This window comes from Corapipo altera, unplaced genomic scaffold (genome assembly GCF_003945725.1).
Source record: "Corapipo altera isolate COAL_440 unplaced genomic scaffold, ASM394572v1 113, whole genome shotgun sequence".
NCBI classification, from domain to species: Eukaryota; Metazoa; Chordata; class Aves; order Passeriformes; family Pipridae; genus Corapipo; species Corapipo altera.
In genome coordinates this window covers 1,933,261-1,958,573 of record NW_020884895.1, presented here as the reverse complement: position 1 = coordinate 1,958,573, position 25,313 = coordinate 1,933,261, and the positions used below count along the sequence as shown (strand labels likewise).

At 51.2% G+C, this 25,313-nt stretch overlaps 1 protein-coding gene across 3 annotated transcripts; it reads right to left on the bottom strand.

Moving 5' to 3' along the window:
* Positions 1-678: 678 nt before the first annotated feature.
* MASP1 (mannan binding lectin serine peptidase 1) lies at positions 679-24,308 on the bottom strand. Of its 3 annotated transcripts, XM_027647478.1 has the most exons (11): positions 23,678-24,308; positions 21,466-21,691; positions 14,293-14,470; positions 13,900-14,031; positions 13,244-13,440; positions 12,792-12,939; positions 12,192-12,310; positions 11,270-11,348; positions 6,883-7,020; positions 5,808-5,882; positions 679-3,221 (listed from the first exon to the last, which is right to left on the bottom strand). In XM_027647478.1, the coding sequence occupies exons 1-11, from the start codon at positions 24,067-24,069 to the stop codon at positions 2,326-2,328; spliced, it is 2,580 nt and encodes an 859-aa protein (XP_027503279.1). In that variant the 5' UTR covers positions 24,070-24,308; the 3' UTR covers positions 679-2,325. The 3 variants fall into 3 exon arrangements, with proteins under 3 accessions (XP_027503279.1, XP_027503280.1, XP_027503281.1); XM_027647479.1 differs by lacking the exon at positions 6,883-7,020 and having other exon boundaries at positions 23,678-24,306; XM_027647480.1 differs by lacking the exons at positions 679-3,221; positions 5,808-5,882; positions 6,883-7,020 and adding an exon at positions 9,186-9,690 and having other exon boundaries at positions 23,678-24,294.
* Positions 24,309-25,313: the final 1,005 nt, after the last annotated feature.

The following is a 25,313-nucleotide window of genomic DNA, read 5'->3' as shown; positions in this document are numbered from 1 at the left end:
TCTCCTCCCTGCCATGAATGCAGAGGAGCCTGGCACTGTTTTTCATTTCTGTGCCATAGGAAAATAGGGATCAATAACTCAGCTCTCAGACTTGGATCCAGGCACATGGTAGGAAACAGTGCTCGTGATTTTAAGCTCTCTCCAAAGGCTAGATTTTCACAGCCTGTGATACAGAGATGCCCAGCAGAGCTTTGTGCCTGCCTCAGCTCACATCTGAGCTTGCTGCAGAGCCTCTGCTGTGAAGACATACTCTCTCAGTCCAACAGCTACTGGGGAGGGGCTGATTTTTCACTCCTTTTAAAGCAAAAATCACATACCTGTTATTTTTTCCTCATGGCAATTGAACTCAGATTTAATTGCTATTCTCAGCATACAGGTTGCTGCCCTCTCCTCCTGCCATTGCCCCTTCAGTGATGTGCTCAGGCTATAAGTAATTGAAGGGCAGAATCTCATCAGTCACCCTTTTTTGTGATTTGTATTCAGGGCTACTCAGGGACTGTCTCAGCCCATGAAGCTGCGTGGGCCATGGCTGAGCAGCCGTCGGAGTGAGGGATGGTGTGAGAATCCACCTGGGAGAGGAGGTGTGCATGGCAGAGACTAGCAACCAGCCTTGACCATGTTCCTCTTGGAATAAAAGTCTCAGGGCACAAACTCAGTACATATAAAAGTTTTATTTTGTTCTCAGGAGGAAGACTGCAGAGAACCATCCTTACATGACATTAGATATTTTATAGAATGTAGTATCAAAAAAAAAAAAGAAATATATATATATATTAGAAAATACCTTGCAGTTACATGACATAGCCAAGAGTACAGTTCATAGTATGTCTGCAAGATTGACCTTCCTTAGGCCTTCTGTTCCTCTACGTCCTCTACAAATGGCTTTTTGGATAATAACAAAATGTCAGAGTGGCTCGTCCACTGTTGGCTTCTTCCTTTCATGGCAAAAGCAAAGGACGAGGAGGTGGAGAGGCTGGAATGAGGCTACAGGCACACAGAGAGAACAGCAGGCAATTTTTGCATGTTGCTTACAGCTCTAGGAGGGCTTTGCTGGCAAAAGAAGGAGAAAGTGTCCCCACTGAAGGAAGGTAAGCTCACCTGACCTTGTTCCTTGGCAGGGCTTATTTGTCTGCATGGGCCATGGGGGGAAGTTGGTGAGATATGAATACTTCTGGTGCATTAGGTGAGTTTGGGTCAGTCTAAAACGACTTGGACACTTGGAATAGGCCACAAGAGCCATGAACAAATGCTGAACACCATCGGTAAAGGTAAATCAGCTAAATCAATGGCCTTAAAGCATTTAAAATGGACTAGGTTCTTGCAAGAATGAATAAACTGCCATGCAGGACTAACCAGGCCCCTGAGAAAGATGTGAAAGCCCAAGGAAGGATGTTCTATCTGAAATGATTCTGCTGAAAAGAAGTACTGCTTAGGTACATCCAAAGTGATGCTGTCTCGTATTGAAAAGCTTTCCTTGGGAGGCCTGCTGCGGCTGGAAATCACAGAGCTAGTCTGGGGGTGTGACTGGAGAAGGCTTGAAGTGATAAAGCGTTGGAGAAGTTTTGGTGTCTGGAGGCGAGTGTGATGCTGAGTCCAAACCCCTCTTCCTGTACCTGTGTCTTCTGTGGGTCACTCATTCCACATGGTTGGACACAGGTAGACCATTTGGGCTGGTGCTGGCTGAAGTTTGGGGTTGAGGTTTAGGGCTAACTGTGGATGTATCCTCACATCCTTGGGGCCAGGTAGGCATCACCTGAGATGCCACCAGGCAGAGATGTCTGTTTGCAAACAAAAATAATAGCAACCCCCCAGGACTCTCTCACTACTCCTTGCACAGAAAGTGTGGGGGACCTGTGATGTTCAGGCCTGCCCAGATGGGTTTTCCTGCCTTGTCCATAGGCTCTGTAGTTGCATCTTCTGATGGGACGATTTGACCAGAGAATCCCAGAGGTGGGGGCAATTCCCCGTGCATGGCACAAAGCTTTGGTGTCAAAGAAATGCTGCCTCAATTGCTGTGCCTTTTTCATGGCTTGGAGGGAGGCTTCCTAGAATGTGGGTGAGGTTTGCAGATGGGCAGCACAAGCTGAGGACACCAATTGAGATCTTGCCTTTCGCTCCCTTCCCCCAGCTCCCTCGCAAGCATTTCCTAAGAATGCAAGTGAAGGGATGTGGGACCAAGTGAAACAAATGACCTGGAGGGCTGGCAAAGGCTTGGCATGAGTGGAGTATCGTGGCTGTTGCTTGCGAAAGACCAGAGTCTGGAGCACATTAAACAATAACGACAACAAGAAAGAGAGCTGTGGTGGCAGCAGGCTGCTTAGTAACTCATCTCTCTGGCTCGGGGTCCAGAAATGTCCACCTCTCTGAGGAGCCTGTTTTCTTCTCCACCCAGTCCACATAGTTAGAGACCTTGGTGTACACACCGTACACTTGCTTGCTGCCACACTCCTCTGGGCCACCCCATGAGACCAGCCCTTGGGCCACCCACCTCCGGGTTCCCGGGTCCTGGATGACAAAGGCTCCCCCGCTGTCTCCCAAACAAGTGTCCTTCCCACCTTCGTAGTAGCCCGCGCAGAACATGTTCTCGGTCACACTGTAGTTCCCTGACCGTGACTCGTAGCTGGTCTTGCACTCGGCGTGCAGCACCACTGGCAGCTTGACGTACTGCAGGATGTCAGACAGGGTCCTCATGCCCGAGCTGATGATCTCATCCACTGTGATGTTGGGGTTGGAGATGCCCCAGCCAGCCACCAGCCCCAGCGTATTGGGGTGAGGCCCCTCCAGCTCGTGCTCAAGCTGGGGCAGACAGACGGGCATGACATACTTCCCCATGGTCACCTTCTCCTTCAGCTTGACAAGAGCGATGTCGTGGTTGTAGTTCTGGATGTCAAACTCCTCGTGGAGGATGATCCTCTCTACTGTCCGGTTGACGGCGTCCATTTTGTTCCTCACGTCATGGAGGGCCAGATAGACAGTGACGTGCTCCTTGGAGACGGGGATGACAGTCTTGTCCCGCCGCTGGGAGCGGAGCACATGGGCGGCTGTCAGCACCCAGGAGTCTGAGAGCAGGGCTCCGCTGCCAAACCATTTGTCGTTGGGCACCCGGGACATGTCCTCCACCACAATCAGGGCCTGCCAGGGGAAGAAGCCAGGCTCTGCGTTCCGCCCGCCGATGATGCGCTTGATGATCCCAGGCAAAGGGCGAGCTGGCCGGCCACACACTGGGGACAGAAAGGACAGGGCAGTTACTCCCAGTTTACTTATCTAGGGAACAAATGAAAAGGGATATCCCTGTAGAGTATGCCACGTGACTGGTTATCTTCAAACCAAACACTCTCTTTTGTAGTTTATGGAGGGATTTGGCTGGATCCACACCACTTCCGAAGCAGAAAGGCCAAATGAGTAAATCTGCAGCCTCACTGTGACCTTTGAGGTTGCTCAGCCCTTCCCAGACCTTTCAGCCAACTGCCTGGCTCCTGCTCAGTGTGCCAAGAAACTCAGGGGAATGCTAGTGGGAGGATTGGAGCTTGACATCAGCCCAGTCTCACCCCTTTCTCTGAGACCTGTCATGAAGTTTGTGTTCTCATGGCCATGGCATATGCCCTCCCAGAGGAGCTGTGGCTGAAAAGGGCTCAGCCGTGTTGCCTAGCACCATGGGTGTTACTCCTGCACCTCCTCACCACAATTCTGGCAGCCAAAACAGAACCCCTCTTCTCAACTCTTCAACAGATCTAGAATTAATGCCTGAAGAGTCCTGATGTGCTGACTGGTTTGCCTCCAGGAACTTTATCCAGACACTGTGACACAGCATGAGGAAGAGGAGGGACTCAGGATGCTGAAGGTGGCTCTGGAAGGGTTGGACAGGGTGGGCAGGAACAATCGTGTCCCTGTGGAACTTAAGCCTTGGGACATGGTTGGTGGTGGGGAGCTGTTTCATGCCTCTGGCAGCCCTGTGGAGGGGGACTCCCAGCTGGCTTGTGGGTGCTGATGTCACCAGGAGGTTGTGGGAGCCAATTTAGGCTTGTCCTTCTACATCTGAAAGAGTCCTGAATCGCAGCAGTGCAGGTGCTGGTCTCATCCCTCTGAGTCTGCAAAGAGAACCCATATCCTCAAGGGAAAGTGCCAGGCCTCTGCCTTGATGCCACCTGTACTCTGAGGGGAGGATACAAAGCCTCACAAAAAGAGGATCTGACCTCTCAGGCTGATGGGATCAGGGCTGAGAATCAGCCTTGGAACCAGTGCAGGAGGACTGGGAGCTGCTAATGTGGATTTGTGTGACTGGGGTCTGTCTGCAGGAAAAATGTGACTCTAGCAGGGAAGGAGCATGGTGAGTGTCTCCGCATGTGCTCTGCACCCCTGCCCTTCCCAGTGCTGAAAGGAATAGAAAACATGCTCAGGAAAAGAATTCCTGTGTCCCAGCCCAGATGTTCTGCTGCACTGAAGCTGATGGTTGTCCCAAGGAGATGGTTTTAGAGGAAATGCATCCAGCCAAATATTTATTCTATTAAATTACATATCAAAAATGCTGACCAGGCTGCAAATGCTCCCACTGATGGCAGAGGCAGGCATGGAGTGGCCTGGAAGAGAGGTTTCAATTGATGGGGAGGTGCGTGAGACATGGGGAAGATCTGAACAACAGCTGACCAGCTGCTGCCTGCAGATGCTGATCTCAGGAGAGCGTCACCCTCTCTCTGGGATTTTCCATTTTCCTGAAGTCTCTCTGACTCCTGCCACTAATCAAAAGGCCTGGAAATGGCCCATGAAAGCAGCTATGGCCCCAAAACTGTCCTCATATGCTCCCAGTTCAAATTAGTTCAGGATGAAACATCAAGCAGAGATGCAGGGAGCAGCTGCCACAACAAGAGCAGCCACAGCCCAGGAGTTTTTTGGAAATTTTCTGGAGTTTTGTGGGATGCAGGGAATCTCAGGGGTCCCTCCTCTGGACTTGCAGTGGCTCAACATGGCTGGAGAGCAGATACCCTCCATGGGGCTGAGGTAGTGTCCGGACCCTGGGGTGGTTGCATCTGCAGCTGCTGCATGACAGCCAGATCCCTGCACCTCTCTGGAGAGCCTACTTTGCACATCAGATCATAGTCCACACCCAAACTTTCTCCAGGCCCCCAACCTGTCAGAGAGACCTGGCCCCACTCTTAGCTATGGCCAGCAAACATCCCAGAGACTGTTGTTTAATCCTGAGTGGGCGCCTGGCCTAGAAACTCGCTGGCTGCAAACATTTCTACCACTGCTCAAAGACTTGGGATTTTCCTTCCCTGCAAAAGCAGCTGAGTTTTTCTGCAAGGCTTGAAGAGGTGATAATTACTACTGGATGTCTACGCACTGCCTGTGGGAGCTGGCAGCCAGGTAATGCTCTGCCCTTGGCTGGAGCCATCTCCAGGGATGCTGGGGGCTGAACATGGACAGTGGGCTCTGCCCCGGGTCTGCTGGCTTCTTTGTCTGCTGGAATGGGGAGCTTGGGGAGCCCTGACAGCCACGATGGCTGTGACCTCACTGCTGCCCTAAACTGCCAGGGACACATGCCCTCAGCACTGCTGCCCAGTGCCACCACTGCACCCCGACCATCTGGGCCAGCTGGGATAGCAGAAAGACTCTGCCCCTGCCCCCCTCCTGGCCATTCACTGTGGCAATTGGATATGAATAGCCAAGTCATGTGGCACTGTCACCAGGGAGCATGATCCCTGCCTAGAGAAGCATCAGGTCTGGTCAGGCATGGCAGCATCCCCTCCCTGCATGTCCCTGCTCTGCACCCCTTGCTGAGCAAGGGGAACCAGCTGCCCCAGTACCAGTACCTGGTTGGCAGGACGGCAGCTTGGTCCCCAGCTCCTCGCTCCTCCACACCCCCGATGCGTCGCACGTGTAGGTGGCTGGAAGAAAGCAGAGTGTTAGCTCGTCTGTGGTCCTGGCATGAGGGAGTGTCCTTTGCAATGAGGAGGGTTGCCCAGCGGTCAGGACCCTGAGAACTCTTATTCAGGTGACCTCCCTTTTAAATCTCTCTGTGCTCCATTCCCTGGGGGCATTGTCCTCATGCAGGGGATGTGCCACCATCCTCAGTTTCATTGCCTTGAGCTGTCTGTGCACTGTGCCTTCACCCTCTGCTAGCAGCAGCCTCCACATAAATATTGCCAGTGCCTGTTCTGCTAATGCATATGAGATGCTGGGACCAGATGCACAGGGCCAGTGGGAGATACAAGCTGGGAGACAGGAATGTGAGGAATTCCTTTGGCTTTGCTTGCTGAGGGAGGAGGAGGAGGAAGATGGTTTGGGGTGTGTACACACCCTTTGTGCTGCCCAGAGCTGAGTCTGAAGGGTGCAGAGACCTGTGATTCTTGTCAAAGTACCTTGTGTTTTTTCTGTGGTTGTGGACCAGGGGGACTAGGGAGAAAACCCAGTTTGATATGATCCCACTGCTATCTGTTCAGCTTTGGCTATGCTGAACATTTCGGTGCTGGGATGAGGAGCCTTGCAGAACCCTTACTGAGGCTGCTGGACCTGGTGCTCTCTCCAGCAGCAGCTCCTTTCACTTTTCCATAATTTCATAATCTGCAGGGAGCAAATGGCAGGGTGAGAAGGCAGAACATGGAACACCCACACTGTTCTGCTGAGGCTGTGAAACATTCAGGCAAAGCACGAGGCAGGGCCAGCTCCATCCTACCTCACTGAGGAGCAAGATGTGTCCAGTCTGACAATCCAGGCAGTGCAGACGCAGGGTACGGTGTGTGTAGGCTACATTCACATGTAGCCTGCTGTTTGCAGAGCACCCCGGAGCAGCCACCCCAAACTCCCCCCGCTTGCAAACGCACACGCACATGGCCACGCGCCCGCCTGAGCTGTGCTGTGGGGATGTGTCCTGGCCCCACTGCTCACCCGTGCTGTTGGGGGCCATGTGGTAGTAGGGGTGCTGGCAGTGGTACTGGATGGCTGCTCGGTAGGTGGTCAGGTTGTTCCTGGTGGAGTAGGTGACAAAGCCATGCTCCAGCTCCGGCGGCGCTTTGCAGTCAGCAACTGAAACCCAACACAGAAGGGGGGGTTGAACCCTGTGCTGTTTCTTGGGGTATCCAGACAACCAGCAGGCAGGTAGTGCTGGGCTTTGGCATGTGGCAGTGGTCCTGTGGGGCAGAGCATGGGTCCATAGAGTCCTGTATCCCCTTTCTCTAGAGCAGTGCAGAAGACGCAGCCTGACATGGCTTCTGACAGCAGCAGAAGGCTCTGTCTCAGTCAAGACAGCCTGGCTCTGTGAAACCCTCCCACAGGTACCCTGCACAGACAGGGCATGCAAATGGCATGGCTTGCCTGCTGGCTGTATGGCCAGCACCACTCATGCTAGTGGAGACCCTGTCTCAGGAACCCCTCCATTTAGTGTGAGATCTCCCTGTTGTACTGTTGAGAGGGGAGGAAGCCTGCTCTGGTAGGTGACAGCTGTTGTGAGATGGTCTCAGAGTATGTCTTTGCATCCCTTATGAGTGGGCAAGGAGAGGTAGGCAGTAATTCACCAGCCTATGCTGTGAATCAGAGGTGCACAAGCCTTTGCTGAAAGCATGGTCCAGTCCTTCATGCTCTGGTCTTGCTCACCAGACAGTGCTGTTAAGCATTTACACATCAGGCTGAACAACCCTTGGTCCTGGTTGTCCTATGACAGCAGGAGATGAAGGACATTAAGAGTGTGGCTTGGCTGGTCTGCAGGCAGGGATGACGCCAGCAGCTATGGGTGAGATCAAACCTGCTTCATCTCCCAGGACACTGGAAACGTTGGCTCTGCTTCACCATCCCTGCTGTTGGCTCAGGGTCTGATGGAGGGATAAAAATTCCCAGGGTGCCACTGCCCTTCCCCATGGCCTGTCCATGATCCCCTTTTTACCCTAGATCACCCAGAGTGCCCTTCCCAGCCTCTCCTCCCAGCTTGTCCCCTGTATTGGGTGTGTGCCAAACACACCAGGAAGGACCCCAGGCTGCATGAGAGTTCATCCTCTAAAGCCAGGAGTCACTCCTTTGGAGCTGTAGCTCCCTGCTATGTGGGCAGGTCACAGAGCACTCAGACAATGCTGTGCAGCTTCCCCCTGCCCCATCCTGGGGGACCTGCCCCAGTGGAAGGCAGGAACCAGGGTCTGATCCTGCCAGGAAATGCAGTGCTGTGGAGTTGGGTTCTACTATGTTTAGGATGAGGGGTTGAGTAGGGGATGGGTGACTGCAGAAAGCAGGTCCTGTGGATAAAGGATGACCCTCTGTGGATGTGGGTCTGCATGTTCTCCAGGATGTGAAGGGGGTGAGGACAGGAGTCCTAGCTCCTCATGAAGTGACCCAGGCTAACAAAGAGAGAATTCACCAGAAGTAGCAGCTGGAACAAGGGATATGTACCAATGCTCAGGGTTGCCTAATTATTTGGGTGTAAAAAGCTTGGTTTATGGCAAAATGCTACAGCTCACTATTCACCAGGATCTCCTTCGCCTTCTGTAGGGACAGCAGGTGATGGTATGAGTGTGTGGATGCAGCCAGGCTGGGTGGAGACTCTGGATACCTGTTCCCTTGGAGGAAGGAGGGAATGAATGTCAGGGGACCATCCTGGCTGGCACCTCTACTCTGGGGTTATTTATGGCTGCAGGGCAGCATCCATTGGCCTGCAGAGCCCATCTCATCCCCGTGTATTCTCCAGGCCTGGAGGAACCCGATGCCTGGAGAATGGGCTCTTGCAGAGAGGTGTTGCCACACCAGTGTCCCAGGTCCTGCTGAAAAGGTGAGGGGAGGGTATTTGTTCCGTGAGCCTTTCCAGAGTTTTCCCTCAGGAAAGGGGCCCTTTAGCATCTTTGTCTTTGTGGGACCAGAGGTGGACCGAGCTCCCCAACAAACACTTCCTCCTCTCCCAGCCTCCCATCCCAGATTCCTCCTAGTAAAGCCTCTGATGCCTCAGGGAGTACAGGGTGCATGCCCATGGCTCCTGGGGATGTGAATGGGGACAGATACCAGGCTCTGACCTCCTTCAGCTGCAGTCAGCATGAGGCCAGCCCATCCTCACCTCTGCCAGGCCAGCAGTGGGAAGCAAAGGGGAGGCAGAGGAACATCCATCCTGCTGTGTTGGTGCCAGGGCTTGGTGCCTGCAGGAAAGGGCTAGTGATGCCAACCCATCCTCCAGGCCTCCTTGTCCAGAGGGTCTGAAAGGCACCAGGACTCTTGGAGAAAGGAAAGGAAGGAGTGTTTCTTATTTGTGATGCTGGGCCAGGGACGAAGGGCAGCGGGAGACTGAATCCAACCAACCAACCATGGTTGCCATGCCATGCTCCTTGTGCAACGGCTGCCTTGGAGGGGGAGCCAAGGTGGCCAAGGTATCCGCATGGAGAGGGAGGGATACGGACACGCCAGGAGCTGGCAGCAGCATGTGATCCCCAGGCATGACAACGGGAATGAAGTATTCAACTCCAGTTTCCTTTCCCCTTCTCAAGATGGAGTTAAGGAAGCACCAGGCGCGGGGGGGTTAACAGTGCCATGCCGGTTAGACAAGCCACAGAGATGGATTTGGCAGCCAGGCCAGTGGCAAATGGAGCCTGCCCTGGGTACTGGACAGATCAGAGAGGGGCATCAAGACAGGCTGCCTGTCGGGGCGGCACAGCCGGCACCAGCCTCACGCGGCCACTTGCTCCGAGCCAGCTCTTCCCTCTGTCTGGTTGTCGGCTCTATCTGCAGCTGCACCGAAAGCAGAGGGGAAGGAGGAGAGCAGAAAGAGAAAGCCCAATTAGTAGATGAGCAGAGAGAGACATGCAGGAAACCCAGCCCCCAAAACACCAGAAATCGTTAATGAGTGCCTGGCGAGCTGTGCCAGAGTGCCTTGGATGCCAGTGGAGCCATGGTCCTGCTGGGGACCCTCTCACTCTGCTGGGCCAGGGCAGCCTGAGGGCAGTGGCTGGGAGAAGCTCTCACAGGTTTGTGTTTAGCCTCTCCAGGCTATAGAGCTGGATTTTATTCACAGTGGCTGAGAAGTTTTCTATTTTCTGCATTGCTTTCTAAAACCATTTTTGCCTGTGCCCTGCCTCTTGCAGACATCCTGGGGAGGTGGGAGGCTTTGCAGTTTGGAGAGCTGAAAGCCAAGGCTTCTTGGCTTTCCAAAAAAGTCTTAGAAATTTAGTGTAGTGAGTCATATTACACAAGAAGTGATCGGTTCCAGCCCAGTTGGAAAAATGAAGATAATAATTTAAATTTTCTCAAAAAACCAACTTTCTGGGGTTAAAAATATTTACCTGGAATTTCATTCTATTTTTTACATGAAGCTGGATACAATCAATGGGAGACTGTGATAATGAGAGTATAGGAGCGGGGAGTTCCTTGGCAGGGCAGAGGCATCACTGACCCCACGCTTTCTAAGGAGCTCTTTCAGATATGAATGTATTTAGCAGGTCTCAGAGCCTCCCAGTTTCCATTTTCAGTGAGAAAACATGAATTAAAACTCCAGAAATACTGTTCTAAGGTAAGATCCACAATATTCTTAAAAGAAAAAGGATCTGCCCAGATGAGGAGAGCCTGGATCCCAACATCCTTAGAAAGCATCTCCTCCTGCATCTCCTGAAAGGGCCTGGGACACAATCTGAGCCTGTTTGCTTCTTTTCTCCTCTCTAGGCCAGCTTTACAACAGACTGAGCAGCAGTGAGAGCCTTCCTGAGGGCTGAGGGGTTTGGGGTAAATGGAAAAGGTGTTATCAGATACATCTCCCAAGCCTGAGATGAGAGAGGAGCTGGGTTAGATGAAATAAGAGATGATGCAAATCATCACCTGCGCTTTCAAATGGCATTTCTTTTCTTCTCCCCTTTTCTCCCATTTTATGGTTTGTTAATATTTGGACAACTTTTCTCTCCCCTTTCACTTAGCTGAGCAGTGCCAAGTTTAGGCTAGTACCTGGGACTAATGCCCTGGGAAGGAAATTTGGACCAGGAACTGGATTATCCCAAATTGTCCCAGATTTATCTGACAGAGCCAGTGCTCAAGAGCCAGGTTTGCTCGTTTTTTGACAGGGAGACAGCAAAAAAGGCTCACAAATCAAGTTATATGAGTAACCTAAATAAGAGCACCAATCTCCTGCTTGTGGTTTTTGGATTGAGCCCCACTATGTTACCCAAGAACAAGCCAAAAGAGCTTTGCAGGGTTACGTAGCCTCTCTGGCTGGGTTTGTGTCTCTGAGTAAGGAACTCCACTCTGGCAGGGCAGCTCCTGTTAGCGTGAAATTATTTTAGCAGGAAAAGGACATTGGCAGGGTGGGGAAGGGTGTCCTTACTTTTGCAGATAGGGATCTTGTTACTCCATGTCCCATCCTTCAGACACTCAATCTGGAAGGAGTCGCTTTCCACGTTATCCTGTGTAGAAGGTGCCAACAAAAAAGAAAACACCTGTTAATGTTCAAGGAAAAGAAATAAATCTCTTCATTAAAAGGGAATTTCTTGGTGATTTAGTCAAGTTGTATCCAGCCTCCCCTGAAAGAGGAGCTAAAAATTGCAATAAAATCATAATGAAAAACTCAGAGTTTTCGTGTTGCCAGCAACTCAGTTGCATGCTAAAGCAAAAGAACTGGAGTAATTTATTCCTGTTCTAGATGATGGGATGTGTAAGGAGGCAGCTCTACATGAAGAATGGGACTAGGAGGAGATCAGAGAAATACCCAACTCCATGTTGGAAGTCACAGTAGGCTACTGGTTTGGAGGGAAGACAGCCACCCTGTGAGTCACCCACACACCCTGTGGTTCCCAGTTGCTTCCTGGAGAGGGTCTGCCAAAATCCTGCTTCCTGTGACTTGCTGAAGCTGTCCCAAAGTCCCAGAGGACCTCCCAGTTGGTGGAGAGTGGCCTCTGTAGGGCTGCCGAGCCAGTGCTCATTGAGGTGGGGAGCAGACAAAACCCTAGCGCTCCCTGGGGCTTTTGCTGACTTTTTCTCTAGCAGAAGTGACAAGCCTGACATTCAGTGAGCTTGCTGGGTCTGGAGAGATGCTGAGAGGGTGGCTCAGAAAAGTGCTCTCTCCTGTCTTCCTCTGCGTCTTTGGAAAGGAAAAGTGGTGGCTCTCAGAAGAGGCTTTTTCCTTGCCCTTGGGAAGAGGGTAAGGATGTTGTGTGGGTTGTGTTTGCTCTCCCAGAGCTGCAATGCCTTTGAGCAGAAGGATCCTCCATTTTCTACCCTATTCCCAGCTCCACATACTTTCCCCATACCTTCAGCACTTTGTATCCAGTGTTGCAACTGATGACAACCTGGTCTTTGAAGGTGTACTTGGCTTGAGAAGGCTCAATTTTCCCATTGATTGGTGGTTGCACTGGTGGGCATGGGTTTCCTTTGAATACAAGAAAATGAAGCAAAACAGAACACAGTGGAATAAATAGAGGAAACGCGGAGTCCCAGCTCTGCCAGCCAGCCCATGTAGTAGAGTTTGAGCATTTCTGCTCTCCTCCTGTTCTAGTCTACATTGGCATGGCTCATCCAGGCTCTTCTAGAAGGCATGGAGGCTTCAGGTCTTTCCTCCAGTCTGTAATTCTCTGGCTTTGGGCATTACAAATCTGGGAGCTAATAACAGTAGCCTGTGCAATTACCGTGTCCAAAATTGCTCTGCTTTGCAATGTCATCTTGGTTCAGAGCCCATCTGAAAAAGCATCCTTTGGAAGGAGGGCTCTGTGTTATTTATGCCTCTCCTTGTGGGATTTCTGGAACAGATCCTTTCTGGAGACAGGATTATGGACCACCAAACTCATGGTGTCCACCTATAAAGCCCTTCCTATTCCCAAGCCCAGCAAACAGTGGAAGGCAGCAGGACTTACCAATTGCTGTGTATGACAGCTTCCAGCCCCTGTTCTCTCCGGAGTTGTCACTGTGGAAGAGGATCTGCACGCTGTTGGTTTGGGTTTCAATGCGTCCTGGGGACTTCTCTCCACAGAAAGGTCCAAACTCCTTTGGGCCAGCTTTGATCTGACGAGGCAAAGATGAGTGGATGGTGTGAGATGGGTCTTTGATCCCTGAGACTAATGGGTAGGCCTGCAGTGGGGACAGTGGGGCTTAAGCACCATGTCTTGGGGGATGTGAACAGAAAGAGGGTCACTGTTGGCTGAAAGGTTCAAAATCAGATGTGATAAGAGACATAGGGTCAAGAGAGTATAGGGCTCCTGATGGCTACATCACTCCTGTTTAGACTGGGGTGATTTGGTCCCCTCACCAGGGCACTCGGAAAAAGAAAGGCGAGCAGCAGAGGAGGGGTGTGCAGACCCCAGCTCACCTTGATGTAGTCATATGGACAAGTCACCTCGGGGTGGTCTTCCACATCAAAGCTGTCCTCGAAGTCCAGGGTGATGAAGAAACCCTCCTCCAGCTCGATACGGTACAGGCAGTCCGAGCTCTTAGGGTAGGGGCTGGGGAAGTCGGCGCTGGTGATGACCCCGTTCCTCTGGGTGTAGAGGTTGTCACTGCACTCCACTGAAACACAGCCATGGCTTTGTCAGGGCCCTGACAGTCATGTCCCAATCCTGACCACACTCACGAGCCCTCCCAGTGGAGTGGGATCTGTTGATGGATTTGGATGGAACCCAAATATTTGTCCATGCATGGAGCATCTCACATATCTCACACTTTTAAATATGCCTTTGGCACAGAGGCCCTGCGCTGAGAGCTAGTCTCAGCTAATCTACATAATGTACTTTCAGAGCACAGACTAAACCTTTTAATTTCTCTGACTTGAGGAGGTCTATAGACTTTAGCTGAGGAGCACAGCCCATGGGAAAAAACAGTCCCAGATTACTGGTTTGTGGGAAAGAGGCACCTCCTCCCTCCTGGCAGCAAAAAAAGGCAGTTTTGCCTATGTTTGGTAGGTCCGTTGCCTGCTCAGGGACCCCTCTGTGTGACCATCCATGTGTCTGAACTGTGCCTGGGTGGTACCTTTGCAGGTCCTGTTGTCGGAGTGGAGAATATACCCGAACCTGCAGGAGCAGTAGTACCCGCCAATGTAGTTGTGGCAGTAGTGGTCACATGCCAGCTCCTCATCACTCTTCTCCAGGCACTCATCCACATCTAGGATGAAGATAACAAGGCAGAGAGGTCATCTTGCAGTCCTCCACATGTCACTCCTCATGGGGGCATTTGCCACAACACTGAGAAATTAGTGGTCCCATGTGGTGGGTTCACAGGAGCACCCAGTGAGTCCCACATGGCCCAAGGGCTGCACATAAACTCCTGTCTTGCCAGGGTCCCCAAGGCCGACTTGGGATGTGATCTTTGCAAATTCATTACCCTACCTTAGAAGCTCGTCTTGAAGGCTCAAATGCTGCTTACCCACGGCCGTGTAATGGGCGTCAAAGCCAGTGAAGCGTTCCTCATTGGAGAAGTCGGATCTGAAGGTGAGCCCCATGTAGGGCCCTGGGGACAGGATCACTTGCTGGCCAGGAGCCTGCTCTGTGTCTGTCGTCTCCCTGCCACAGAAGGTTGCCAGCTCCTGGTCCTCAGCTTCAATCTGCTAGCAGAAAGAAGGAGTGAGCCTAGAGAGCCTGCCATGTGTTCCTCAGGGGTGTCAGGCTGGGCTTGGAATCATCTCTGCACCCAGCGGCTCACACCTTTGCCTGTGCTTGCCCAGCCTGCCCCCTTCCAGAGCTGACCGGTGCCTGTGTGGGACAGGCTGCCCATCTGGCAGCCTTGCATGGCCACAGCCTGAGGATGCAGCTCTGGCCCCTGCAAGCCCTGTCCTGCTCATCATTCTGCTGCCTTGGCCCTTCCCAGGGCATCTTTGATATAGCATTTTCCAGCCATTCCCACTGCATTCACATCACCTTCTGCAGCCAAGAGGGATTCCAGGGATGTTCAGAGCATGACAGGTCTGACTCCCACTGATCCAGCTCTTTGAGATGTTGTTAGTGCAGTAAAGCAATTAAGTGGGTTCTGCAAAACGTGCACAGGCACTCATGTCTGCCTGCTCTGTCTGGAATCACCCTCTGAAGCAGATGTCGAGAGCAGGTGGCATCCAGGATGTAGGGAGGAGCTGGGAGGGTGTAAGGGGAGGATGCAGGGTGGGAGCCCATTTGGGAGGTGGAGTAAGGACGGGGACAGGTGGTGCAGAAGAAGAGGTGTGAAAATCAGCCCCTGGCCTGTGTCATTCCCATTCAGAGCTGTCAGTACCTGAGATGCTCCCCCTCGTCCCTTCCCATGGCCCAAACACTGATCCAGGCAGGGAATCTGCATGGGGGTCTCTGCTGCCCAGAGGAGCCTCTGCCCACTGGTTTTGCATCACTTCAAAGCAGTGGCTGTAATTTGGTTGGTGTTTCTGTTCCCTGTGCTGCCTTTGGACAATCTTTGTCCTGTCCCTGCTACCCAGGGTCCCTGTATGGTTCCAGACCTCTGGTGCCAGGCACTGTTTGGACTCTGACCATGCATCCAGAGGGATAAAGAAGGGGAGTAATGAGCCAGCATGCCCTGTTGTCATGTCAGCACGTTCAGTACTCTCTATGTGCATCTGTTTAAAACACAGCCTCATCTGTGCCTTAAAATAATGTAATCTCTGCAGAAAACCCTTTAATTTTCCCTGGAAAGCCTCTCCTTTCCTTTTTCCTTGCTGTTTTCTCCAGCATTGATTTATCTTCTTCTCCTACACATCCCATCCCCAACCCCTGTATCAACCACGACCTCTCCCAGGCGGTTCCCAGCACCCTGCCTGCTTTCCCTCAGGAGATTCAGATATGAATAAGCCTCAGCAGAGGAATGCGATGAACACCACCAGCCAACCCACCACCGTTCACGCCAAGCCACGGCTATTGAGGCTGTGATGAAGTGTGCAGTCCCCCAGCACATGCCTGGGGAAAACAGTCATCTGCTTGAGGACCCTTGGGCTCCTGGAGGTGTTGGAATGCAGCCCCTGGCTTGTGTGGCCTCAGTAAGGCAAGACTGTTCTCTGACTGCATCCCTGTCTTCTGGAGACCCTTAAGATGTGCTGGCTGGGGAGGGTCCGGGTCTGAAAGGGAAATTTCCCAGAGCTGAACAAACAGGCGGAAACTCGTTCACACCAGAGAAAGCCAACATGGAAATGGCAACTCAGCATGCCTTGACATTGCCTCCAGATATTTTCCATCCTCTCATACAAGCTGGAGCTGGCCAAAAAAGAGAGAGACTTTCCGATGATAAATTTTGAGAATTTGGAGAAAAAACACGTGGCCTGCTTTGGGACAAAAACCCAATTGTATTGTTTTTTTTGTTGTTGTTTTTCTTTTGGTAACAGCATTCTGGGGGAAAAAAAGAAAACAAGTAATTTGGGCTCCATCTGGTTTCAATCCCTTTGAAATATACTGTGGTGCTTTAGAATTGCTTTTAAATCTGAAAAATTGTTTTGAAATAGTGTTTCAGACTGAAAACGGGAGTGCCATCACCAAGGATGGAAAAAGGCATTTTGGCCCCAACACACAGACTTGGTTGTGCAAGGACATGGGATGCAGCCTTTTCCGCAGAAAATGCTTTTTTCTTAAGGAAATCTGCAGGAAGGAGGAATTTCCAGCGGCTGCTCTGTGTGGGGTTGGTGGCTGTCACCTCTGCCAGGACACATGAACCACTGTGTGATCTCCTATCCCTCTCCTTAAGCCCCAGGATCTGCCGCACAGCGTCACCAAAGCGCGGGAAAATCTTCCCAGTGCCCTGTGTCTCGGCCAGAGGATGCTTCATCCATGGGGCTGGCCTCAACACTGCTCCCAGCATCCCTGGATACAGCCCCAGAGCCGAAGGATGGGGCCCGGGAGAGCCGTGCTCTCCTCACTGAAGGTATCCGTGGTCTCTTATCTGAGACGGGTCCCATGCCCCAAGCCACAGGGAGCAGAGGCAGCCCTCCAGCAGTAAACTAAACAGAGAGGTCATCATCCCTGGTTAATATTTGCTGCTTCTGCTGGGGACTGTATACTTTTTTTTGTGGATCATTTACATCCAGCGAGCAGGCTGGTAATTAAATCCTGGTTGTTTGTTTGGAGTTTCTCCCTCTCGGGTCACGATGTCGACGTTTTCACTAGAGAAGATGTGTCCCTGAGGGAAATATCAATTGCCACAGAGAAATTCCCTATAAAAATACGCTGAAAGAATCCTCCTTTGAAAAATAAAATATAGCGACACCCTCGTGCCTTAAATTTACCCTTGCCAATGCCTTCTGCTGTGTTCCCTGTTTCTGCTTGCATCCTCATTCTCTCATTAATATTTCTGCCCTTCTGGATGGAGGCAGATGGGAGTCCCTCCCTGGTTATGGTTCTGTCCCCCTGCATTTTGGCTAGTGCTGTGGGTAAGGGAAGTGGTGTCCCAAGCTGTGGGGCCCCTCTCTGCCCCACACTGATTTCCCTCTTTGGGGCAGGAGCTGGGGTACTCTGGCTCAGCAGGAGAGAAAGGCTGCCCCAAGGCGTGGGCTGCTGGGGATACCGGGGCATTGATACTCCAGAGATGCCTCATGCAGCCGGTGGGTTAACAAAATGCCACGATCACCAAGGGGAATTTGGCTCGGCAGTTTGGTGTCTGCTGCCGGCAGCAGAGAGTAGCAGGCAGTCGGCAACACGGAAACACAGCCGCCACCAGCCCCCCCTCCAGCCTTCCAGGAATGCACTAATTGGACTGATGAAGGCCAAACATATCACTTGTAATATATATAAATGGCTCATTAGGCAGAGAAATCGCAGTGCTGGGCTGAAGACACTGGGAACATGACATGGGGAGGAGACGCTCAAAGCCAGGGAAGGGCACGAAGTGGCCCCTGCCGAGTGGCCCCGCAGTCAGTGTTGCAAGAACACAACACCCAGATCAACACATTGCTGCTGCTGACTGTTGGGAATGAGGCAGGGATGGGACAGGCCCTGCAAGAGCATCCCTCTAGGTCTCCTGGAGATCCTCTCCCCGAAACACATTAAGGGTCCTTTCATATGCAAACATGAAATTGTCCTGAATATCCATGGGAACGTGTGGCAGCCCTGCCACAGCCAAAAAAGGAGGATGTCTGGTTTCCTGTGCTGTGGACTTGGCTTGGCGTCCAGAGACTGTCCCTTCCCAGCATGGCAGCTGTGCCCACATGCTCTATTTCTGGGTTAGGCCAGTTCCCTGGAGAGGGTGGGGGTGAAAAGAGACCCAGGCAGGATGCTGGGGTGCTGCAGGAGCTATTGGTTTGCTCCCATGCCTGGTCCTCCTCCTTCCCCTGCACTGGGGGCAACTGTGGTCCGCAGCGGTGCAGGGGGTGGCCAGTGCCACCACACTGCTCTGCACAGAACCATCTCCCAGCTGCCTCCTGGGATTTGAAGTGCTCCTCTGGGGACCTTGTACTCCCAAAGCATGAATAATCCCCTGATTGGGGCTGTCTGACAGGACCAAAAGAGGATGGTCTCCTCTGGAACCCCTCGTTCATGGCAAACCTTGATTTGTGCCTTTTATCCCTCCTTTGAGCAGAAGAAGTGTAGATGGGTCCTGTGCACCCTTCTTGCAGCCCCAGGCTGGGCATGCACTGCCCTGAATGTGACACCAAGCTTATTCTCTGTCCCTGCATGTCCCCTGCCATCAGCAAGGGGATGTCCCCTCATCTTCAATCAAGGTGTACAAGGTGTACAAACCAGCTGACAAGTTCTCGGGGGTTCATTCCAGGGGTTGATTGAGCGATGTGCAAAGCCTCATGGACAGGACCCTAGGCTCAGATCTCCCTAATAAGCTTGGAGATTTACTCATGAAGGCCCCTCAGAAGTCAAGGTTTCATCATCCATCTCTTTGCTTCTGCCACAGCGCTCCTCAGTGACACTATTCAGATCACTTAACCTGATTTCCTGGTCATGGCCATGACTTTTGGCCCTGGGCCAGTGCTGGAGACTTTTGTGCATAAGTGTTCATTGCTGGGTGACCCCAGAAAGGAGTTGGACAACTCACAGTAAGACCCTCCGCAAATGAGGAAACCCCAAATCAGTTCCCTGTGGACAGTAACGAGCTGGGCAGAGCCTGCTGAGGAGCATGGCAGAGGGCAGGAGCTGAAAGCCCAGGGCGGACGGCTGCTCCCTGTCCCCAAGGACCTGGCAGGTGGCTGAGGGTGGCCATCCAAAACCTGAGAAGAGGCTGTCTCTGATGCACCAGGGCCCAGAGTTCAGCTTCCTGAGGCAGCATGTGACTGGTGCTTTCTACCTGCGTGGGGGGCTTCTCCAGTTGGGCATTTTGGGGGCTTTCCTCCCATTCCTCCTGGCTCACTCCCCCTCTCTGCCATCCCCATTTGCACAAACAAGCCTCCCGTCCTGTGAGCATTTCTTTAGGAGCCACGTTCTTTTTATATATATACACACACGCGCACGCGTATATGTGCATATATATAAATAAACAGCTATTGTTTTAATTAGCCATTGTTTTAGAGCTCTGGAAACTGTTCCCTTCTGCAGACCACCCCGAAGGAGAGATCTGTGTGGGTTTGCAGCTCGGCTTGCCCTGAGCTCATTCACGATGAGTTTCTACACTGCTCAAGAGCTTGGGTGTGCGGGCAGCCAAGGGAAGGAAAGGACAGGGCACAGGGGCTTTTGCCTGTCATGAGCTGAATCCCCACCTGTTCAGCCCCATTTTAACCTCCTTCTTATGGCAGTTAAGGTGATGAAGACTCTGAACAAACAAGAATGTGTTTCTTCACGCACACACACACAAAGAAGCATGTAGTCATATATTTAACCTGTGTAGTTCTCTGCCATATGATGCTGTGGAGATTAAAGTCACCCGTGAGCTCAGAAAGCAATGGTACAAGTTCATGGATGGGAATCCATTGAGTGCTGTGGAATGCAGAGATCCACCTGTGTCTTTCTGAGCTTCCTCCCTGGGACCAGCAGAGTATTACAGAGAAGCACCTTATGTGCCAGATCTATAGTTATATTCCATAGATGTTCGCTGTGGCCTCTGTCAAAGAGTGCACTGACGCTGCTTTTACACCTTGCACTGATGCGACAGAGCTGGACATATAAACCCAAGGAGGAAAATAGCCACAGAGTCATTCGCTGCTCTCCTTGATGTTTTCTAAGCAGGTAGTTTAGTAGCATCAACATTACGCCCTTACCCAGCAGAGTAACTTACGGATCTCCCGTAATCCATCCGTTTTCATCACTTTTCAAATGTAATTCTGCGGTGGAGGCTCTGCAAGCTGAGTTACAGCTCCAAGCAAATTTATACAGCTGAGATCTAAATCCCTGTGAAAAATACTGCCTTATTACAGAAATCCAGCGGCAGGGAGAGCTGTGGTGCCAAGTTGGCACCATGGTCACATAACAGGGAGACATGAAAAAGGAAAAAAGAGCAGGGGGTGAAGGGCGGGAGGAGGGGTAAAGCTTGGAATGGGGAAAGTTTCCAAGAAATCTGTTCCTTGAGCTTATTGGGTTTTTAAAGCAATATATCTCTATATATGTCCCTGGCCCTTGTGCTTGGAGAAGCTCCAGGAGAAGCAGAAAGAACTAACCAAACCTCAATGAGAGCTGTTAGTAGCAGAATGAGTGCCAGCACAAAGGGGAAATTAAAGCAGCGAGCAACAGATTCTAGAAGAAAAAAATCACAAATGTTTGCTTTGTGTTCTTAGGGCAAAAATAAAATAATAATTTCAATTATCTGGCAACTAGCACCAGGGCCAGGTTCTGTGGTTCCAGACCTGGGAGCAAGCTCTGCCTGCCTCTGTGCAGAGGGGCAGGGTAAGGCTTGTACTGGACGATGGGGTAAGGTCTGTTCAACCAAGCAATCCTAGAAAGCACCTGCTTGCTACTGCTGGTTTGCCAGAAGCACCGAACTTGACCACTTTCAAAGATATGGAGAACCCAGCTTGTCCTGGATGGGAAGGAGAGCCCTGCCTGGAGAGACCTGTGGTGCTAAAGGCAAGGTTGCTCTGTGGCACTGCAGTGAGTGGTCCACTGCAGTTTTGGATGGTTACTGCCCAGCAATGAAGCAGACTGAAATATTTGAAGTTTTGGCCGTGACAGCTCCCTGAGAACCTCCATAACAGCCTTAAGCTCAGGTCTAGCCTTTCCTTTTTTACTTCCCTGGGGGCTGGACAGTGTGTCCCAAGAGCCTGCAAGTCATGGTCAGGGACCCAGGCTGGCTGCAAGGTGCACCCACAACCATGGCCTGGCAAAGTGTGACCAGCTCAGGGGTCCTTCTTGCACATGGCTGGCACTAGAGTGGCACAGGCTGGTGGTTTAGCCACAAGGGTTTCATCAGCCCATAGGTGTGCAAATCCCATTTCGTCCAATGACAATCAGATGCCCAATTACTTCCAGAAATCAGATCCTCTGTGGGTAACCTCTGGCTCTGCTATCCCACTCACTGTTAGTCCAATGGATGTTGTCATCTTACCTGAGCTCTCCCAGTGGTCCACTGGACTGACAACTCTTGCGCACAATAAATGGGGAAAACTGTCTTGTTCCCAGCTTTTCCAGCACTACCCTTTCTCAGCTGGCCCAACAGGTCTGCTGTCTACCTCACCATCTGCCCCATGACCTCACAGCTCACCTTCACATAGTCGTATTCACAGAGGTAGGATGACTCCAAGTCAAAATGCATGAAGTACAGCTTGATTTTAAATCCATCAGGCACAGAGATGTTCCACGTCACTTCCGAGTCACTGGGATAGGAATCGGGGAAGTTGGGAGACTGGATCTCCCCAAACATATCTGTCAGCTCGATGGCATCTGCCATGCAGAGCAGCAAGGCACAAAAGGGCCAGATCAGGAGGAACCTGGAAAATACGTGTGAGGAGATGAAATGAAACATTAGCAATGACAAAACCTGTTGAAGGCTCATCTCTTTCCCTAGTGGATCGTGGAAGAGGAGTCACCATGAGCATCCCCCTGCCAAATCGCAGGGAGGTGGTGGTGGGGGTGGGAGCTGTATTTGGCTCCCATGAGGGGAAAGCCCCTTTTAAAGGTGTGTGATACAGGTGCCACATGTGATTTAAAGGCACCTCCATAGCTCACAGACAGCTTGAAGTGCAGTCAGAGCTTGGTGTTCTTCATGCTTCTGGGAGCAGCAGCCATCGGCAACAGGTCCATTAACTAATGGGGCTCTGATGAGCAAATCTTCATTTAATGGAAGAATAAACATAAGGATGCTTAATAAAATAATGATGCTTCTAAATCGGTTTAATGAAAGCATCATAGCAATAACTGCTAAGTATCATTATTATTATTACTACTTAGCCTCATCCCGCCAAATTTGAATCATTAGCCCTCAATAAACAGCAGTCTTTGCAGCTGAGCAAGGACAGACCCATGCCCAGCAGCTCAAACCAGTATGTTACTTTTCTTTTCTTTTCTTTTCTTTCTCTTCTCTTCTCTTCTCTTCTCTTCTCTTCTCTTTTTTTCTTTTCTTTCTTTTCTTTCTTTTCTTTCTTTTCTTTTTTTCTTCTTTTCTTTTCCTTTCCTTTTCTTTTCCTTTTTCTTTTCTTTCCCTTTTTCTTTTCTTTTCCCCTTAATTTCTCAGAGTTTTCACCCAAGATGGAGAAGTACACAGAGGCTGAGATCCTTAGAGGTGTTCTGTCATCAAACCCACTTTTAAAAAAATCTCAGCCTGAAGAGTTTGTCCCAACTTGTTACCAACTTGATTTTCCCAGAGAAGGGCAGAGGGGACAAGTAAATCAGTGGCAGTCCACCTGACTTCACACCAGCCTCGAGTTCCATTTGACCGCGAAAGTGAGCATAAACCGAATATTTCTCTGGGCAAGGAGAGAACACCACCTGTGCTAGAGGTGTGAACACAAAAGCCTGTGCCATTGCATAAAACCCAGAAAGAGGATCAAACTTCAGGCTCTTTACACACAGTGGAGCATACAAAGGAAATTAGAGCCATTAGAGATGAAAATTTCTGCTTTCTAAAATAGGCACTAAGGCCTGGCAAAGGCTTGTAGGTGTGTACTGCAGGCATGAGAACTACTCACACGAACACGTACACCTGGTTTCAAAATCAGGGCTTGATTTAGGTATGCTGGTGAGGAAATTGAAGCTATATTAGTGGATTATTTTTAACTTGTCTGTGTTCTTTCAAAACCAGGGCAGTAAATTTCTGGGGTTCATTTGTGTAGTGCCATCACTTTTCTCAGGTCTTCCTTACAAAGAAAAGTTAATGGGAGCTGAGAAATTTGGATTGATTTTTCTTTCAAGTAGAGTGAGGTTGAACATGCCTTTTTTTGACAGCTTTTCTGAAACCACAAAAATGTGAAAAGGGAAAAACTGTTCCTCCTCTGGTCAGAGTACATGCATGGGGCTGGATGTTCAGCTGGTGTAAATGGGCATCAGCTCCTTGATTTCAACAGGCCATTTGCTGGTGCAACTCTGTATTCCCCTTAAACAAGGGAGGTAAAACAGCATCAAACTTCTTTCCCATGAGAGGAAAGTCTTGACCTCAAGTAAAAGTAACTAATGACCGTGGTGTCCCCAGAAACCTGAAGCCCGTGCAGCAGGTCCCATTTCACTCGCACCTTTGTCCCTCGGACCACTGCAGAGCCGTGCCCATCACCCGACGCTCCCTCCCGGGATTCCAGCACGCAGGCTGGGCTGCGGCACGAAGCTGAGGCGTGAGCAATGCCTTGTTTGCTAACAGATAGGGGAAATGAAGCCACGGTCATCATCGAGAAACCTCCCTCAGCAGGATGGCCCCCCCTGCCCGGCCGTGCCCCGAGACCATGCTGTGAGGGAGCCCGGGGTCAGCCCATCGCAGAGCTACTCACCCCATTTTGCTGCTGGGAGGCTTTCCCGGTGGATTTGGTGCAGAGGATCGATGGCTCGTTCGCGGGGGACGGCTTTGCCTCCTTCCCAACGCTCCACTGTGCGCCTTATCTCTATCCGGAGGTTTGTGAGCGTGTGTGCGCCTATGTGTGTGTGCGTCTGGAGTTGTCTGGCATTTTCCATGCAGGTCACGCCTTTCCCTGCCTGCAGCCGTTCCCCACATCCAGGCGGGCAGCAGGCAGCAGGCAGACCTGCCCGCATCCGAGCCCTCCTCCCCGCCCGCCTCTCCCTCCTCTCCGCCGCGGGGCTGCCCTGCGCTCCAGCATTCAGCGGAGTTTTTGTCTTCCCTAATCTCCAGAGTTTTGTATGTGTGAGTGTGTGTGCCCATGCACATTGTGTTTTCTCTCTCTTTTTTCCCCCTCACAGCCTGCTTTGCCAGATGGCTAAAATTTGCCTCTCAATGGAGTCGGAGGCTCCAGCAAAAACAGAAGGCAAGAATGTGTGAAAAAAAAAACCCCACACCAAACCGTGCGGGGATAAATAGCTTTAGTGGTGGTGCTGCCGCTGGGATTGGCGCTCGGGACTTGCTTTCAGCATCTCTACTTAGTGCCAGGCAGCGTTTGGGATGGGAATCTGGCTTCCAATAAACTTTGGAGTTGTGACAGTCCGAGTAAAATTAAGCCCTAGTTTGCAGCCTCCGGCAGAACTGGGGAATTGCCGGATTCAGTATTTTGCCCCAGGGCAAAAGAGCAGCTTTAGATGTGGACTATGCTCAAGAATGAGAGATTTAAACAGCAAAGTTCCAGGTTTTGAGTCTGACTCCCTCCTGTTCAGGAAACAGGTAAAAACAAGAACACTCCCTGCTAAGCCACAGAAGATTGATCTCCCCTCCCTGTGCCAGGCACAAACCAACCCAAACTCCCTTGTCTGCATAGCTAAGTGGGAAGAAGACCTATCTGGGCTGCAAACAAGGGAAAAGCCCGTAGAAAGTCAAAGGATGCAAGCGACTCCCTCATTCAGAAATCTCCTTGGACGCATGAAGAGCAAAACATTAATAGCTGTTTACCAACTGCAGCTTGAGCTGGTTAATGTAAACCCTGCAGACATCCACTGGCAGGCACGGATACACATGCGGCATGTTAAAAGGCACACACAAACAAGAGCCGGGAAGAGGCAGGGAAACAGGGATGTGTTGGCACCACTCCTGGAGCAGCAGCTCCCAGCCCTCCCGGACTCCCCAGCTCGCTGATGTCAGGCTGTGGCGCTGCTGTTAAAGGGGCGATGGTACCTTCAGCCTCTGTGTTAGCTTTGCCCCTCCAGCAGTCCTGGAGAAGCTGGGAGGGAAGGGGATAGAGTGGAAAAAATAGAATTTTCTTTTCCCAATTCTTGTCTTTTTACTTTGGGAGTGGTTATGTTTCCTTGTCTTCCCGTGCAGAAGCTGCTTCTCTTGCTCTCATGACTCTCTGGTTTTGTGCTGGGAGAGAAATGGTACCTAAGAGACACAGTGAAGTAAAACAGAAAAATATGAGTGGAAAAGCACTAGAAAAACAGGAGAAAGGCTCTGGGCAAAGGGAAGATCTTGGTCTGCCATTATTTGTAGTCCTATTTGGGAAGTTTTAACAGCTTATCACTACACAG

What these genes read in the sequence shown, in the direction of transcription:
- MASP1 (XM_027647478.1), bottom strand. Translation starts at nt 24,069, where the DNA reads ATGTGCATGGGCACACACACTCACACATACAAAACTCTGGAGATTAGG. An exon ending in CTGGATACAAAGTGCTGAAG is followed by an intron (nt 11,349 to 12,191) that starts GTATGGGGAAAG and finishes CCTTCTACACAG; the next exon opens with GATAACGTGGAAAGCGACTC. An exon ending in CAAGATCCCTATCTGCAAAA is followed by an intron (nt 7,021 to 11,269) that starts GTAAGGACACCC and finishes GTTGGGTTTCAG; the next exon opens with TTGCTGACTGCAAAGCGCCG.